General features: G+C 30.5%; 1 protein-coding gene across 6 annotated transcripts in view; it reads left to right on the top strand.

Moving 5' to 3' along the window:
* The window catches only part of LOC119610234 (protein alan shepard), a 101868-nt gene extending 91637 nt beyond the window's left edge, over window positions 1-10231 (top strand). For 3 of the 6 annotated variants that reach the window (XM_037965364.1, XM_037965363.1, XM_037965367.1), the window contains one exon: window positions 9852-10150. Coding sequence is in view for 1 of the 6 variants with exons in the window: in XM_037965369.1 (XP_037821297.1) it covers window positions 9852-9857 (6 nt within the window). In the remaining 5 variants the exon portion in view is untranslated. Of the gene's footprint in view, window positions 1-9851 lie in introns of all 6 variants that reach the window. The other 3 variants (XM_037965365.1, XM_037965369.1, XM_037965368.1) reach the window with 3 other exon arrangements.
* Window positions 10232-13523: the final 3292 nt, after the last annotated feature.

Genomic DNA, 13523 nt, shown 5'->3' with positions numbered 1-13523 from the left:
GAACTGAACTAGAACTGAACTAGAACTGAACTAAACTGAACTAGAACTGAACTAGAACTGAACTAGAACTGAACTAGAACTGAACTAGAACTGAACTAGAACTGAACTAGAACTGAACTAGAACTGAACTAGAACTGAACTAGAACTGAACTAGAACTGAACTAGAACTGAACTAGAACTGAACTAGAACTGAACTGAACTAGAACTGAACTAGAACTGAACTAGAACTGAACTAGAACTGAACTAGAACTGAACTAGAACTGAACTAGAACTGAACTAGAACTGAACTAGAACTGAACTAGAACTGAACTAGAACTGAACTAGAACTGAACTAGAACTGAACTAGAACTGAACTAGAACTGAACTAGAACTGAACTAGAATGAACTAGAACTGAACTAGAACTGAACTAGAACTGAACTAGAACTGAACTAGAACTGAACTAGAACTGAACTAGAACTGAACTAGAACTGAACTAGAACTGAACTAGAACTGAACTAGAACTGAACAGAACTGAACTAGAACTGAACTAGAACTGAACTAGAACTGAACTAGAACTGAACTAGAACTGAACTAGAACTGAACTAGAACTGAACTAGAACTGAACTAGAACTGAACTAGAACTGAACTAGAACTGAACTAGAACTGAACTAGAACTGAACTAGAACTGAACTAGAACTGAACTAGAACTGAACTAGAACTGAACTAGAACTGAACTAGAACTGAACTAGAACTGAACTAGAACTGAACTAACTGAACTATAACTGAACTAGAACTGAACTAGAACTGAACTATAACTGAACTGAAGAACTAGAACTGAACTAGAACTGAACTAGAACTGAACTAGAACTGAACTAGAACTGAACTAGAACTGAACTAGAACTGAACTAGAACTGAACTAGAACTGAACTAGAACTGAACTAGAACTGAACTAGAACTGAACTAGAACTGAACTAGAACTGAACTAGAACTGAACTAGAACTGAACTAGAACTGAACTAGAACTGAACTAGAACTGAACTAGAACTGAACTAGAACTGAACTAGAACTGAACTAGAACTGAACTAGAACTGAACTAGAACTGAACTAGAACTGAACTAGAACTGAACTAGAACTGAACTAGAACTGAACTAGAACTGAACTAGAACTGAACTAGAACTGAACTAGAACTGAACTAGAACTGAACTAGAACTGAACTAGAACTAGAACTGAACTAGAACTGAACTAGAACTGAACTAGAACTGAACTAGAACTGAACTAGAACTGAACTAGAACTGAACTAGAACTAGAACTGAACTAGAACTGAACTAGAACTGAACTAGAACTGAACTAGAACTGAACTAGAACTGAACTAGAACTGAACTAGAACTGAACTAGAACTGAACTAGAACTGAACTAGAACTGAACTAGAACTGAACTAGAACTAGAACTGAACTAGAACTGAACTAGAACTGAACTAGAACTGAACTAGAACTGAACTAGAACTGAACTAGAATTGAACTAGAACTGAACTAAACTGAACTAGAACTGAACTAGAACTGAACTAGAACTGAACTAGAACTGAACTAGAACTGAACTAGAACTGAACTAGAACTGAACTAGAACTGAACTAGAACTGAACTAGAAACTGAACTAGAACTGAACTAGAACTGCTGAAACTAGAACTGAACTAGAACTGAACTAGAACTGAACTAGAACTGAACTAGAACTGAACTAGAACTGAACTAAAACTGAACTAGAACTGAACTAGAACTGAACTAGAACTGAACTAGAACTGAACTAGAACTGAACTAGAACTGAACTAGAACTGAACTAGAACTGAACTAGAACTGAACTAGAACTGAACTAGAACTGAACTAGAACTGAACTAGAACTGAACTAGAACTGAACTAGAACTAGAACTGAACTAGAACTGAACTAGAACTGAACTAGAACTGAACTAGAACTGAACTAGAACTACTGAACTAGAAACTGAACTAGAACTGACACTAGAACTGAACTAGAACTGAACTAGAACTGAACTAGAACTGAACTAGAACTGAACTAGAACTGAACTAGAACTGAACTAGAACTGAACTAGAACTGAACTAGAAAACTGAACTAGAAACTGAACTAGAACTGAACTAGAACTGAACTAGAACTGAACTAGAACTGAACTAGAACTGAACTAGAACTGAACTAGAACTGAACTAGAACTGAACTAGAACTAGAACTGAACTAGAAACTAGTACCTGAACTAGAACTGAACTAGAACTGAACTAGAACTGAACTAGAACTGAACTAGAACTGAACTAGAACTGAACTAGAACTGAACTAGAACTGAACTAGAACTGAACTGAACTAGAACTGAACTAGAACTGAACTAGAACTGAACTAGAACTGAACTAGAACTGAACTAGAACTGAACTAGAACTGAACTAGAACTAGAACTGAACTAGAACTGAACTAGAACTGAACTAGAACTGAACTAGAACTGAACTAGAACTGAACTAGAACTGAACTAGAACTGAACTAGAACTGAACTAGAACTGAACTAGAACTGAACTAGAACTGAACTAGAACTGAACTAGAACTGAACTAGAACTGAACTAGAACTGAACTAGAACTGAACTAGAACTAGAACTGAACTAGAACTGAACTAGAACTGAACTGAAGAACTAAAAACTGAACTAGAACTGAACTAGAACTAGAACTGAACTAGAACTGAACTAGAACTGAACTAGAACTGAACTAAAACTGAACTAGAACTGAACTAGAACTGAACTAGAACTGAACTAGAACTGAACTAGAACTGAACTAGAACTGAACTAGAACTGAACTAGAACTGAACTAGAACTGAACTAGAACTGAACTAGAACTGAACTAGAACTGAACTAGAACTGAACTAGAACTGAACTAGAACTGAAAGAACTGAACTAGAACTGAACTAGAACTGAACTAAACTGAACTAGAACTGAACTAGAACTGAACTAGAACTGAACTAGAACTGAACTAGAACTGAACTAGAACTGAACTAGAACTGAACTAGAACTGAACTAGAACTGAACTAGAACTGAACTAGAACTGAACTAGAACTGAACTAGAACTGAACTAGAACTGAACTAGAACTGAACTAGAACTGAACTAGAACTGAACTAGAACTGAACTAGAACTGAACTAGAACTGAACTAGAACTGAACTAGAACTGAACTAGAACTGAACTAGAACTGAACTAGAACTGAACTAGAACTGAACTAGAACTGAACTTAGAACGAACTAGAACTGAACTAGAACTGAACTAGAACTGAACTAGAACTGAACTAGAACTGAACTAGAACTGAACTAGAACTGAACTAGAACTGAACTAGAACTGAACTAGAACTGAACTAGAACTGAACTAGAACTGAACTAGAATGAACTAGAAACTGAACTAGAACTGAAACTAGAACTGAACTAGAACTGAACTAGAAACTGAACTAGAACTGAACTAGAACTGAACTAGACTGACCTAGAACTGAACTAGCACTGAACTAGCACTGAACTAGCACTGAACTAGAACTGAACTAGAACTGAACTAGAACTGAACTAGAACTGAACTAGAACTAAGCTAGAACTGACACTAGAACTGAACTAGAACTGACTAGACTGAACTAGAACTGAACTAGAACTGAACTAGAAACGAACTAGAACTGAACCTAGAACTGAACTAGAACTGAACTAGAAACTGAACTAGAAACTGACCTAGAACTGAACTAGAAATGAACTAGAAACTGAACTAGAACTGAACTAGAACTGAACTAGAACTGTACTAGAACTGTACTAGAACTGAACTAGAACTGAACTAGAACTAAACTAGAACTAGAACTGAACTAGAACTAGAACTGAACTGGAACTTCACAAGAACCAAACTGAAGTAACACTGCAGCTGAGGCTTTATATAAAAATTAGAACTTCATACATACATATTTTAGATTTTTGCAAAGTTTTGAGACAGACCATTTCGTTTCTGGTTCAAGATTCTAAATTATTTTCCTAAACACAATACTGGTAACATTTTAACACTTTGGTATCACTGTTCACTTTTTTTTAAACGAAATAAATGTTTTATTTCGAAATACAATTTCTATTGATTTTATTTCTTTTTTTACATACATAAATGTTGTTTTATAAAAACAAGATCTTAAATGGGTTTTTATTTGAAACAGTTTTTATTTAAATTTCTTTTCCATCACTGCTTATTCATGTTATATTACTTTTTTTAACTCTCGTGCCATCTTCATTTTTGTGCTGCTTGTCTGCCTGCTTTGCTTGCCTGTTTGCTTAAAATCTGCTCATCTCACAAAAAAAAATTAAATGTTGTAGTGAATCTATCAAACTCATTCATCATTTGTTAGACACTAAAAAAATGTTAAACGTTTTTCGTTTTTTTTTTTTTATTATTACAGCATTCATAGTTTTGTTATTTTAGTTGTTTTTTTGTATATTTTCTGCAATGTTTCATTTTTATTTTCTTTAATAGAAATCATTTTAATGTAAACACATTTAAAAGCAATTTATCATAACTTGTGTTTATAGTTATTGTTGTTTTATCAACTTTTTTTTCTAGTTTTTAAAGAAAGTTACAGGTAAATGTGTAATAAGTTTATGTATTATATAGAAAGATAGAAAGATATTGGCTTAACCCAAAAATGAACAAGATCAACACGTTATTGTAATTGGTTCTAAATCCAATAACGCCGTGTTGGCGTTATTTCACGATGGTACTTTTTCATCAATTGGGTGAGCTGACGACTCACCACCGTCCCTTTGTTAATTCTTATATGCCGGTGCCAATTTTTTTTTCATTAGTCCGTGTACAAGCTCTTTGCTCAAGAACTCGAGCTATCTCTGAGTTGCTTAACTACCGAGATGCAAAAGCGCCACTTCCACGCAAAATGGAATGACCTCTGTTGAGTCGAAAGCGCACCGAAACACGAGTCCATCAAATAAGCCGAGGACTTTGATCTTACTAACAGAGAACACACTGTGGTAAATTTTGTATGAACAGAGTAAACCCTGAACATACCTATACAATGGTATCACTTGTATAAAATACCTTTTATCCATCACCATTCAACCCAGCACACTGCTCATTCATTCAACACAGAACAACATACGTCACACTCACCCTTCATCCATCCGTTATGATATACATACAATTAACACAGTCATTCCTCTGTGGGGTATATATATATTGACTTCGGCAACAGCATCGAACTTATCACGAATTATAGACATTACAGTGTATCGGTCTTTTAAATGATATTCTCTTCCCGCGAATTTGGGTTTGAACCACAGCCACCATGCGCACCGGGACAAAACAAAGTCCGAAATTCTGCCCTGCGTGCTACCGGTTTCCGTGATACCAGATTATGTGGTTCTCTAGTTCGATGCCATTTCAAATCATTCCTTCATCATTAGTTTATAGTCCCAGCAGACTAGAGATAGTAGTAGCACCTCTTTTCCCCAGGATTGCAATAACACCATGATGGAGTTTTTCATCAAGGTAACATGCCCCCGGGGTGATAGACTTGCACAGTCAATCTTCTGCATAGATGTTTTATATTCCAATACAATCCAGCAGAGTTTCACAAATCAATGTTGGATGTATTAAAAATTTCCGCGGAAGTGCCAGTTCACAATCACTAATACTCTTTTTTACATAATTTACAGAACCTTTACAACTATTGATCTTGATCCAAACAGTCTAATTTTTATCCTTTTGAATCGTTTTAAATTGAGGGGTTATATCCATCCACATTATATGATCAATATGTTGGGTTAGGGTCATAAATTTCAAATCCTAAAACAATTTAAAATACTATTAATCATGTTTATAACGATAACTACTCAGTGCCTAACCTTTTCCCGTCTTTATGGCAACATATAAACCTCGCGCCCAAAAGTACTTCTCGATTTTTAAAGAAAGACTTTAAAGACTTTTTCATATAACATCCATTATTATACAAAAAATGGGTTAAAAAATAACTTTTGTAAAGATAATCTAATATGCGAGAAGTTTTGAAATTATTTTCCAAATAGTTATAATTGACGATTTTGTTTTAATAATGATTACCACTCAGTGGCTGACCTATTCACCATTCTATGTACATGGATTCCGCGTCCAAAAACTTTCTAGTCTTTTGAAGATACGAACGAATCAAGCCAGTTTCGTATAACCTGTTTTAAGTGAAATGTATCCCAGCGAAAGCCTTCTGCATCCATCGAAACAAAATTAGTCGTACGGAACAAGTTCTTGACTATAAGGTGGGAGATTCAAAACTTCTCAACCACTTCCTTTAAATAGTTTTAAAGAGGTGTTGCAACATGCGGCCGAACATTGTCTAAATGTGTAGGCGATGCTCGCTTCAAACATTTAATCGTTACAATTTTCTTGTGATGGCCTGTACAGATTTCAGCAGCTCATAATAGATAGTTCCCACCGATCATTTTTTGCATTACACAGTGCAACACGAAAAAAGGCGCGTGTCCCCAATTTTGACCAAAGTCATGCACTTTTATAATGGTTATCTTTTTCTCAGGCTTTTGCAACCATAAAAAATTAGATTTTGTTTACTTTCAAGTGCTTCTCTAAATTAGGCGTATACTTAATATTTGTACTATCAATAAATATTTAACACGTATACATACAGGTGTCCGGCAGAAAGTCCCCTTTTATAGATTTTCATTCAATCAGGGCGCTGCGTGTTTAATTCTATGGTTCTATACTTAATATTTAAAAAATATATATTGAAAATTGTAGCAATTGCCTAATTTCATGCTTATAGCTTCTATGATATAGATAACTCAAAAAGTACTTTTTGAAGAACGAAAAGGTAACAAAAAGATCCCTTTTATAGGTTGTCATGTATTACGGGCTTTACATGCATAATTTTATGTTTCTATGTTCAATATTATAAAAACACTTATAAAGTACCATTTAAAGTGCGAAAAGGTATCAAAAAGTCTCCTTTTAAAGGTTCTCACTTACTCCTGGCTCTACTTTTTGAAGAACGAAACTGTCCCCTTTTAGTCATGTACGCCGGGCTTTACATGCTTTTCGTTTTTGAAGAACGAAAAAGTCCCATTTTATAGGTTCTCACTTACTCAGTACTTTTTGAAGAACGAAAAAGTAGCAAAATGACCCCTTTTATACATGCTTAATTTTATGTTACTAGGTTCAATATTATAGAAAATTAAAAAAGCACCTTAGAAAAAAGAAAAAGTATCAAAATGTCCCCTTTTGTAGATTCGCATTTACTCCGGGCCCTACATGCTTAATTTCATGTTTATAGGTTCAATCTTATAGAAAACTCAAAAAGTACCTTCTGAAGAATGAAAAAGCACCAAAAAATTTCCTTTTATAGATTTACATGCTTAATTTTACCTTTTGAACAACGAAAAAGTACCAAGGAGTCTTTTTCACTGTTCCCACTTCACTTCCTTCAAAAATACCTTTTGAAGAACGAGAAAGTATCAAAGAGTCCCCTTTTATAGGTTCTCATGTACTTCAGGCTCTACTTGCTTAGTTTCATGTTTCTAGTTCAATATTATAGAAAATTCAAAAAGTACCTTTTGAAGAGTGAAAAAGCACCAAATATTTCCTTTTATAGGTTTACATGCTTAATTTTACCTTTTGAACAACGAAAAAGTACCAGAGTCTTTTTTATACGTTCTCACTTCACTTCCTTTAAAAAAAAGTACCTTTTGAAAAACGAAAAAGTATCAAAATGTCCCCTTTTATAGGTTCTCACTTACTCTACAGGGCTCACTTACTCTACAGGGCTCACTTACTCAGGGCTTATCACGCTTTTCATGTTTCTAGGTTCAATATTTTTAATTTTTCCTTTTGAAGAACGAAGAAGTACCAACGACTATATTTTATACGTTCTCACTTCACTTCCTTCAAAAAGTACCTTTTGAATAACGAAAAAGCATCAAAATGTCCAGTTTTATAGGTTCCCACTTACTCAGGGCTCTAGATGCTTAATTTCATGTTTCTAGGTTCAATGTTATAGAAAACTCTAAAAGTTCCCTTTGAAGAACGAAAAAGCACCAAAAATTCCCTTTTATAGGTTCTCATGTACGCCGGGCTTAACATGCTTAATTTTAACTTTTGAAGAACGAAATGTATCAAAATGTCCCCTTTTATAGGTTCTCACTTACTCAGGGCTCATCACGCTTTTCATTTTTCTAGGTTCAATGTTATAAAAAACTCAAAAAGTACTTTTTGAAAAACGAAAAAGTATCAAAATGTCCGTTTTATAGGTTCTCACATACTCCCGGCTCTACATGTTTAATTTATACTTAGGTTCAATGTTATAGAAAATTCAAAAAGAACCTTTTGAGGAACAAAAAAGTACCAAAAAGTCACCTTTTGCACATGTTTAATTTTATGTTTCTAGGTTCAATATTATAGAAAATTAAAAATGTACCTTTTGAAGAAAGAAAATGTATCAAAATGTCCCCTTTTATATGTTCTCACTTACTCCGGGCCTTACATGCTTCATGTTTCTAGATTCAATGTTATAGAAAACTCAAAAAGTACCTTTTGAAAAGCAAAAAAGCACCAAAAAATTCCCTTTTATAGGTTCTCATGTACGCCGAGCTTTACATGTTTAATTTTACCTTTTGAAGAACGAAAAAGTACAAAAGAGTACCTTTTGAAGAACGAAAAAGTATCAAAATGTCCCCTTTTATAGGTTCTGACTTACTCAGAGCTCTACACGCTTAATTTCATGTTTCTAGGTTCAATTCTTATAGAAAATTGAAAAATGTACTTTTTGGCGAACGAAAAAGTGCCAAAATTGTCCCATTTTATATCTAATAAGCTAATAACAACACACAGCTTCACTCGTAACGTGTTGTTCTAGCTTTTCTTTGTTTTTATAAAGTAAGTAGAACAAAATTTACCGTATGATGCTGTGTGTTGTTGTTGTTTATTAGTTTTGTCTAAGCATGCCCCAAAAATCTGCATTTTGAATGAAATTTTCTACGTTATTTATGAACCGATTTTGCTTATTTTATTTATTAAAGTTTTGGATCTCTCAGATATCTGGGGTCTTATGAAAACTGAACATACACACGGACAGATAGACAGTCAGACAGACATAGCTCAATCGATTGCGTTATCTATAAGGATCCAGAATATATATACTTTATAGGGTCGAAAAATTTTATTTTAGAAATTTCAAACGGTATGACAATGTTATATATACCCTTCTCAAGTAGGTGGTTTTTATATATGTAGTTTATGGCAATAGCTACAACTTTGCCTCAGAGAGTAAATCAAAATTCCGAATGGGGGCCATAAAATAAAGCAAGTTCTAGGGCAAAACTGGGAGACACGGATTTTTTTTTTGTCTTTTATCACGTAGTGGTGTCTTTCTTCATAAATTTCTGGAGTGAATGCTAAGACTGTTTCTTAGGAGGGATGAGCCTCTTCATATTAAGATGACTTGTTAGTTAAATGTGTTTATTTTTCGTATTTAAAGAGAGAGTGGGAACAAACCAAAATCACCTTTATTTATAAAATTTATTATGTCTTCTGAGGATCTATATATTGGCTTTTAATTTAAAAAGTACCTGTTAAAAGCTAGAGATGAATTTCTAAAGATCTGGGTTCAGATGTTTTCAAATTTTGTCACCCTAAGTTATCGTTTCATAATTTTATTAAATTTTTTAAGCATGTTCATTTTTGACTTTAGAAAGAAAAAAACTAAATAAAATTGTAAAAATTAATTTCTTAAATGTAACTGCTTTTGAACTTTGACCTTAAATGAGAACAAAACTATTATAAAAGAAAAACCATTTTTTTACCATAAACTATATTTCAGATGTAATTTATTAATACCGCAACACATGGCACTTTAAAATGGGGGCTGATTTTGACTGGTTTAACAATGGCAGACATAACAACAACAACAACAACAACAACAAAATAAGAAATGAGAAAAACAACAACAACAACAAAATTATATTATTTAAAATAAACAAAAAACCAACAACATTTTACTTTACAAAAAAAAACTTTACAACAACAAAAACAAATCTTTTATATACAAACAAATATATATAATTGAAGAAATACAACAATACAGAGAAGCAACAACTTAAAAAACAACAACAACAAAATATTTAAAAGAAAAATAAATGGATAAAAAAATTCAAAACAGTAAAGGAAAGACTAAAAAAACAACAACAAACAAAATATTATTTAAAAAAATATTTAAGAGAAAAAATAAAACAACAACAACAGATAAATTTTGCTAAAATGCAAAATTTTGTAATTTATTAACAAATAAAAAAAGATGAAAAACAAAAATTGTAATTAAAAAATTAATTATTAAAATAACAACAAAAAGGAACTGAAATTTAAACAAAAGAAATAATAACAAATAACTAAAACAAACCATTAAAAAAAAGAAATATTTTAGTAAATTGAAAGGAAAAAAAGAACAGAACAGAACATATAAATTTGTAAAAGATAATCAAGACGTTTCGTAAACGCAGCAATTTAATAATGAAGTTTAAGCAAAGAACATGATTACAAACAAGAATATGTTAAAGGGAAAGGTTTAAATCGTTTTTGTGAAAAAGGAAAAAAACGAAATTTATTAAAATATTTAATAATAAAAATGCTTACAATTTAAAGCAAAAATTATAAAAAAGAAAGAAATAAACTATTTATTAAAACAGAAGAAAAAGTATGTTCTTAATAATAATAATAATTATGTTTGTTTTTTATTAATTATAAAAATATATTTTTGTTATATTTTTAATATTATTTATTATTTAATGTTTTCTTTATTATTTGTTTTTATAGTTTGAGAACATACTTTTTTTTTTATCTGTAAAACAAACATTTTGTTTGTGATCATTAGCTGTAAACCCGTTTTAGTAGAATTTACTTAAGTGAGAGGGAATTTTGTCGGAAAGCTTAAGTGAAATTTTGTAAGTTTATGCTAAAACGGTTAACGAGCTTTTGAATATTTAATTTCATTTTATAAATGACATTTTATAGAAAAAAATATAGATTGAGTTTTTAGTATTTCGAAACACTTTTTTTTAACAAAGAACATTTTATTAGAGTTTAAGAATTTTTGCAAATTTTTTATAAAAAAAATCCCCGAGAGTAAAGAGAACAAGTTTTTCTGGATATTTTTGTTCTTTAAAAAAAAAAAACTGTTATACAGAATTTTCTATACAACAAGCAGTTATGGAATAAGTTTTCTATAGAAAAACAAATAGGCAGAAAGTTTTCTTTAAAAAAAATCTCATTTACAAGAAATTTTCTTTAAAAAATGTTTATGCAGAAAATTTACAGTGGAAAAAACTGTTATACACAAAATTTTTTTAAAAAGAACAAAATGCTATAATGAAATATTTCTATAGAAAAAATGTTATATGGAAAATTTTCAGCATAAAATGTTTATGCAGGAAATTTACAATGGAAAAAACTGTTATACACAATTTTTTTTAAAAAGAACAAAATGCTATACTGAAATATTTGTATAGAAAAACTGTTATATGGAAAATTTTCTATATAAAATTGCTATCAAAAAAGTTTTTAAAAAACTGTTATACAGACAATTTTCTATGGAAAAATTGATATACAGAAGCAATAAAATACTGTTATACCCGAAAATCCACTAAACAATAGGTTTTTCTTAGAAAAACTGTTATACAGAAATTTGTCCATAAAAAATAATTACACCAGAAAATGTCTACAGAAAAAAAGTGTCATACAATAAGTTTTCTTAAGAATAACTATAATATTATAAGTTTTCTTTAGAAAAAACTGTTATACTGAAAGTTTACTATAGAATAAAACGGTTGTATATAAATTTTTAATAAAAAAAAACTATTATAACGGAAAATTTCTATAGAAATAGAAAACTATTATACAAAATAGAAATCTATTATACAAAAAGTTTTCTTTAGAAATACTGAAAATTTTCTATAGAAAAAACAGTTATACCGAAAATTTTTTATATAAAAATGTTTATACTGAACATTTTCGGTAAAAAAACTGTTATACAGAAGTTTTTTTATAAAAAGTTTAATGAGTATGAGCAAAAAAAACTGTCAGCAAATTTCTATAGAAAAAAACAGTTATACAATAAGTTTTCTTTAGAAAAAACTATTATACTGAAAGTTCTCTATAGAAAAAACAGTTATAGCGAACATTTTTTATATAAAAACTTTTATATTGAACATTTTCTGTAGAAAAAAAACTGTTTTAGAGAAGTTTTTCTATAGAAATTTTATTGAGTATGAGCAACAAAAAAAACTGTCGGCAAATTTCTATAGAAAAAACAGTTATACCGAACATTTTTTATATGAAAACTTTCTGTAGAAAAAAACTATTTTAGAGAAGTTTTTCTATAGAAAAAAACTGTTATACAAAAAGTTTTTTACTTCAAAAAACTGCCTGTTCTTAAAAAAACATTTTCTGTAGAAAGAACTCTGATACAGAAGTTTTTCTATAGAAAGTTTAAAACTGCCGGCAAATTTCTATAGAAAAAACAGTTATAAAATAAGTTTTTACTGAATATTTAACAAAACTGTTATACAGATAATTATCTACGTAAAAATTGTCATACAAGAATATCTTCTATAGAAAAGCCTTCTTTCGAAAAAGTATAACACTGAAAATGTTCAATAGAAAAAACTGTTATACAGAATTGTTTCTATACAAAGTTTTATGTATAAACTTTCAACAAAAAACTTGTGGCAAAGTTATTCTTATAAGAAAACTGTAATATGAAAGATATTCTATAAAAAACATGTCTAAAGGAAAAACAATTTTACCCATAAGAAGTTTCATAAGAAAAGCTTTAAAAATAGCTACGTTCAGACCTATCAAATATTTGATGAAAAAGTCTTAGGCACTATTTTTTGTAAATTTATTTTTGATTCTGTATGATCTTTGTAATTGCAAATAATGTCGTAACAAATAATAAACACGTTCTAAATAAGTATATATTTAAAGAAATTCAAAAATGTCGTTTTTTTAGAGATCACGTCATTTTCGTCAAATATTTGATAAGTATGAACTTAGCATTATATTTAAATTATATTATTAAAGAAAGAATTCTATTATTAATGAAAATATTATCCTATTTATGAAACACTTCAAGTAACATCTTTTAATTAAATTAAAATTCAGACAAAAATTTCAGAATATACAAATAGAATAATTGCAAAAATTCTTACCATCTTATTGATAATCATTTATTAAAGGTTTATAAAAAACTCTTTGATAAATGATTATGAATACATAAATAAATAGTTCTTTATTAAAAAAGTAAACGATTTTTCGGTGGTTTGTCATAATGTCCAATGTCATAATGTCCATGGAAACTGTGACACTTTTAAAACATAAATATATTTGATTTGAATTTCCGAAAGAAGTGCTCCTTTTAAAGTATTTTCTTAATATGTGGCCAATTTTCAAGCCATGGACTTCATGTACTATGTTCATGGAAATTGTGACACTTTTTAAA

The sequence above is a fragment of the Lucilia sericata genome, unplaced genomic scaffold, assembly GCF_015586225.1.
Source record: "Lucilia sericata isolate MDLA Ls3-8-SP2 unplaced genomic scaffold, ASM1558622v1 Contig001142F_arrow, whole genome shotgun sequence".
In the NCBI taxonomy this organism is placed as follows: domain Eukaryota; kingdom Metazoa; phylum Arthropoda; class Insecta; order Diptera; family Calliphoridae; genus Lucilia; species Lucilia sericata.
The sequence above is the reverse complement of the archived record's forward strand: the minus strand, read 5'-3'. Positions and strand labels throughout refer to the sequence as shown.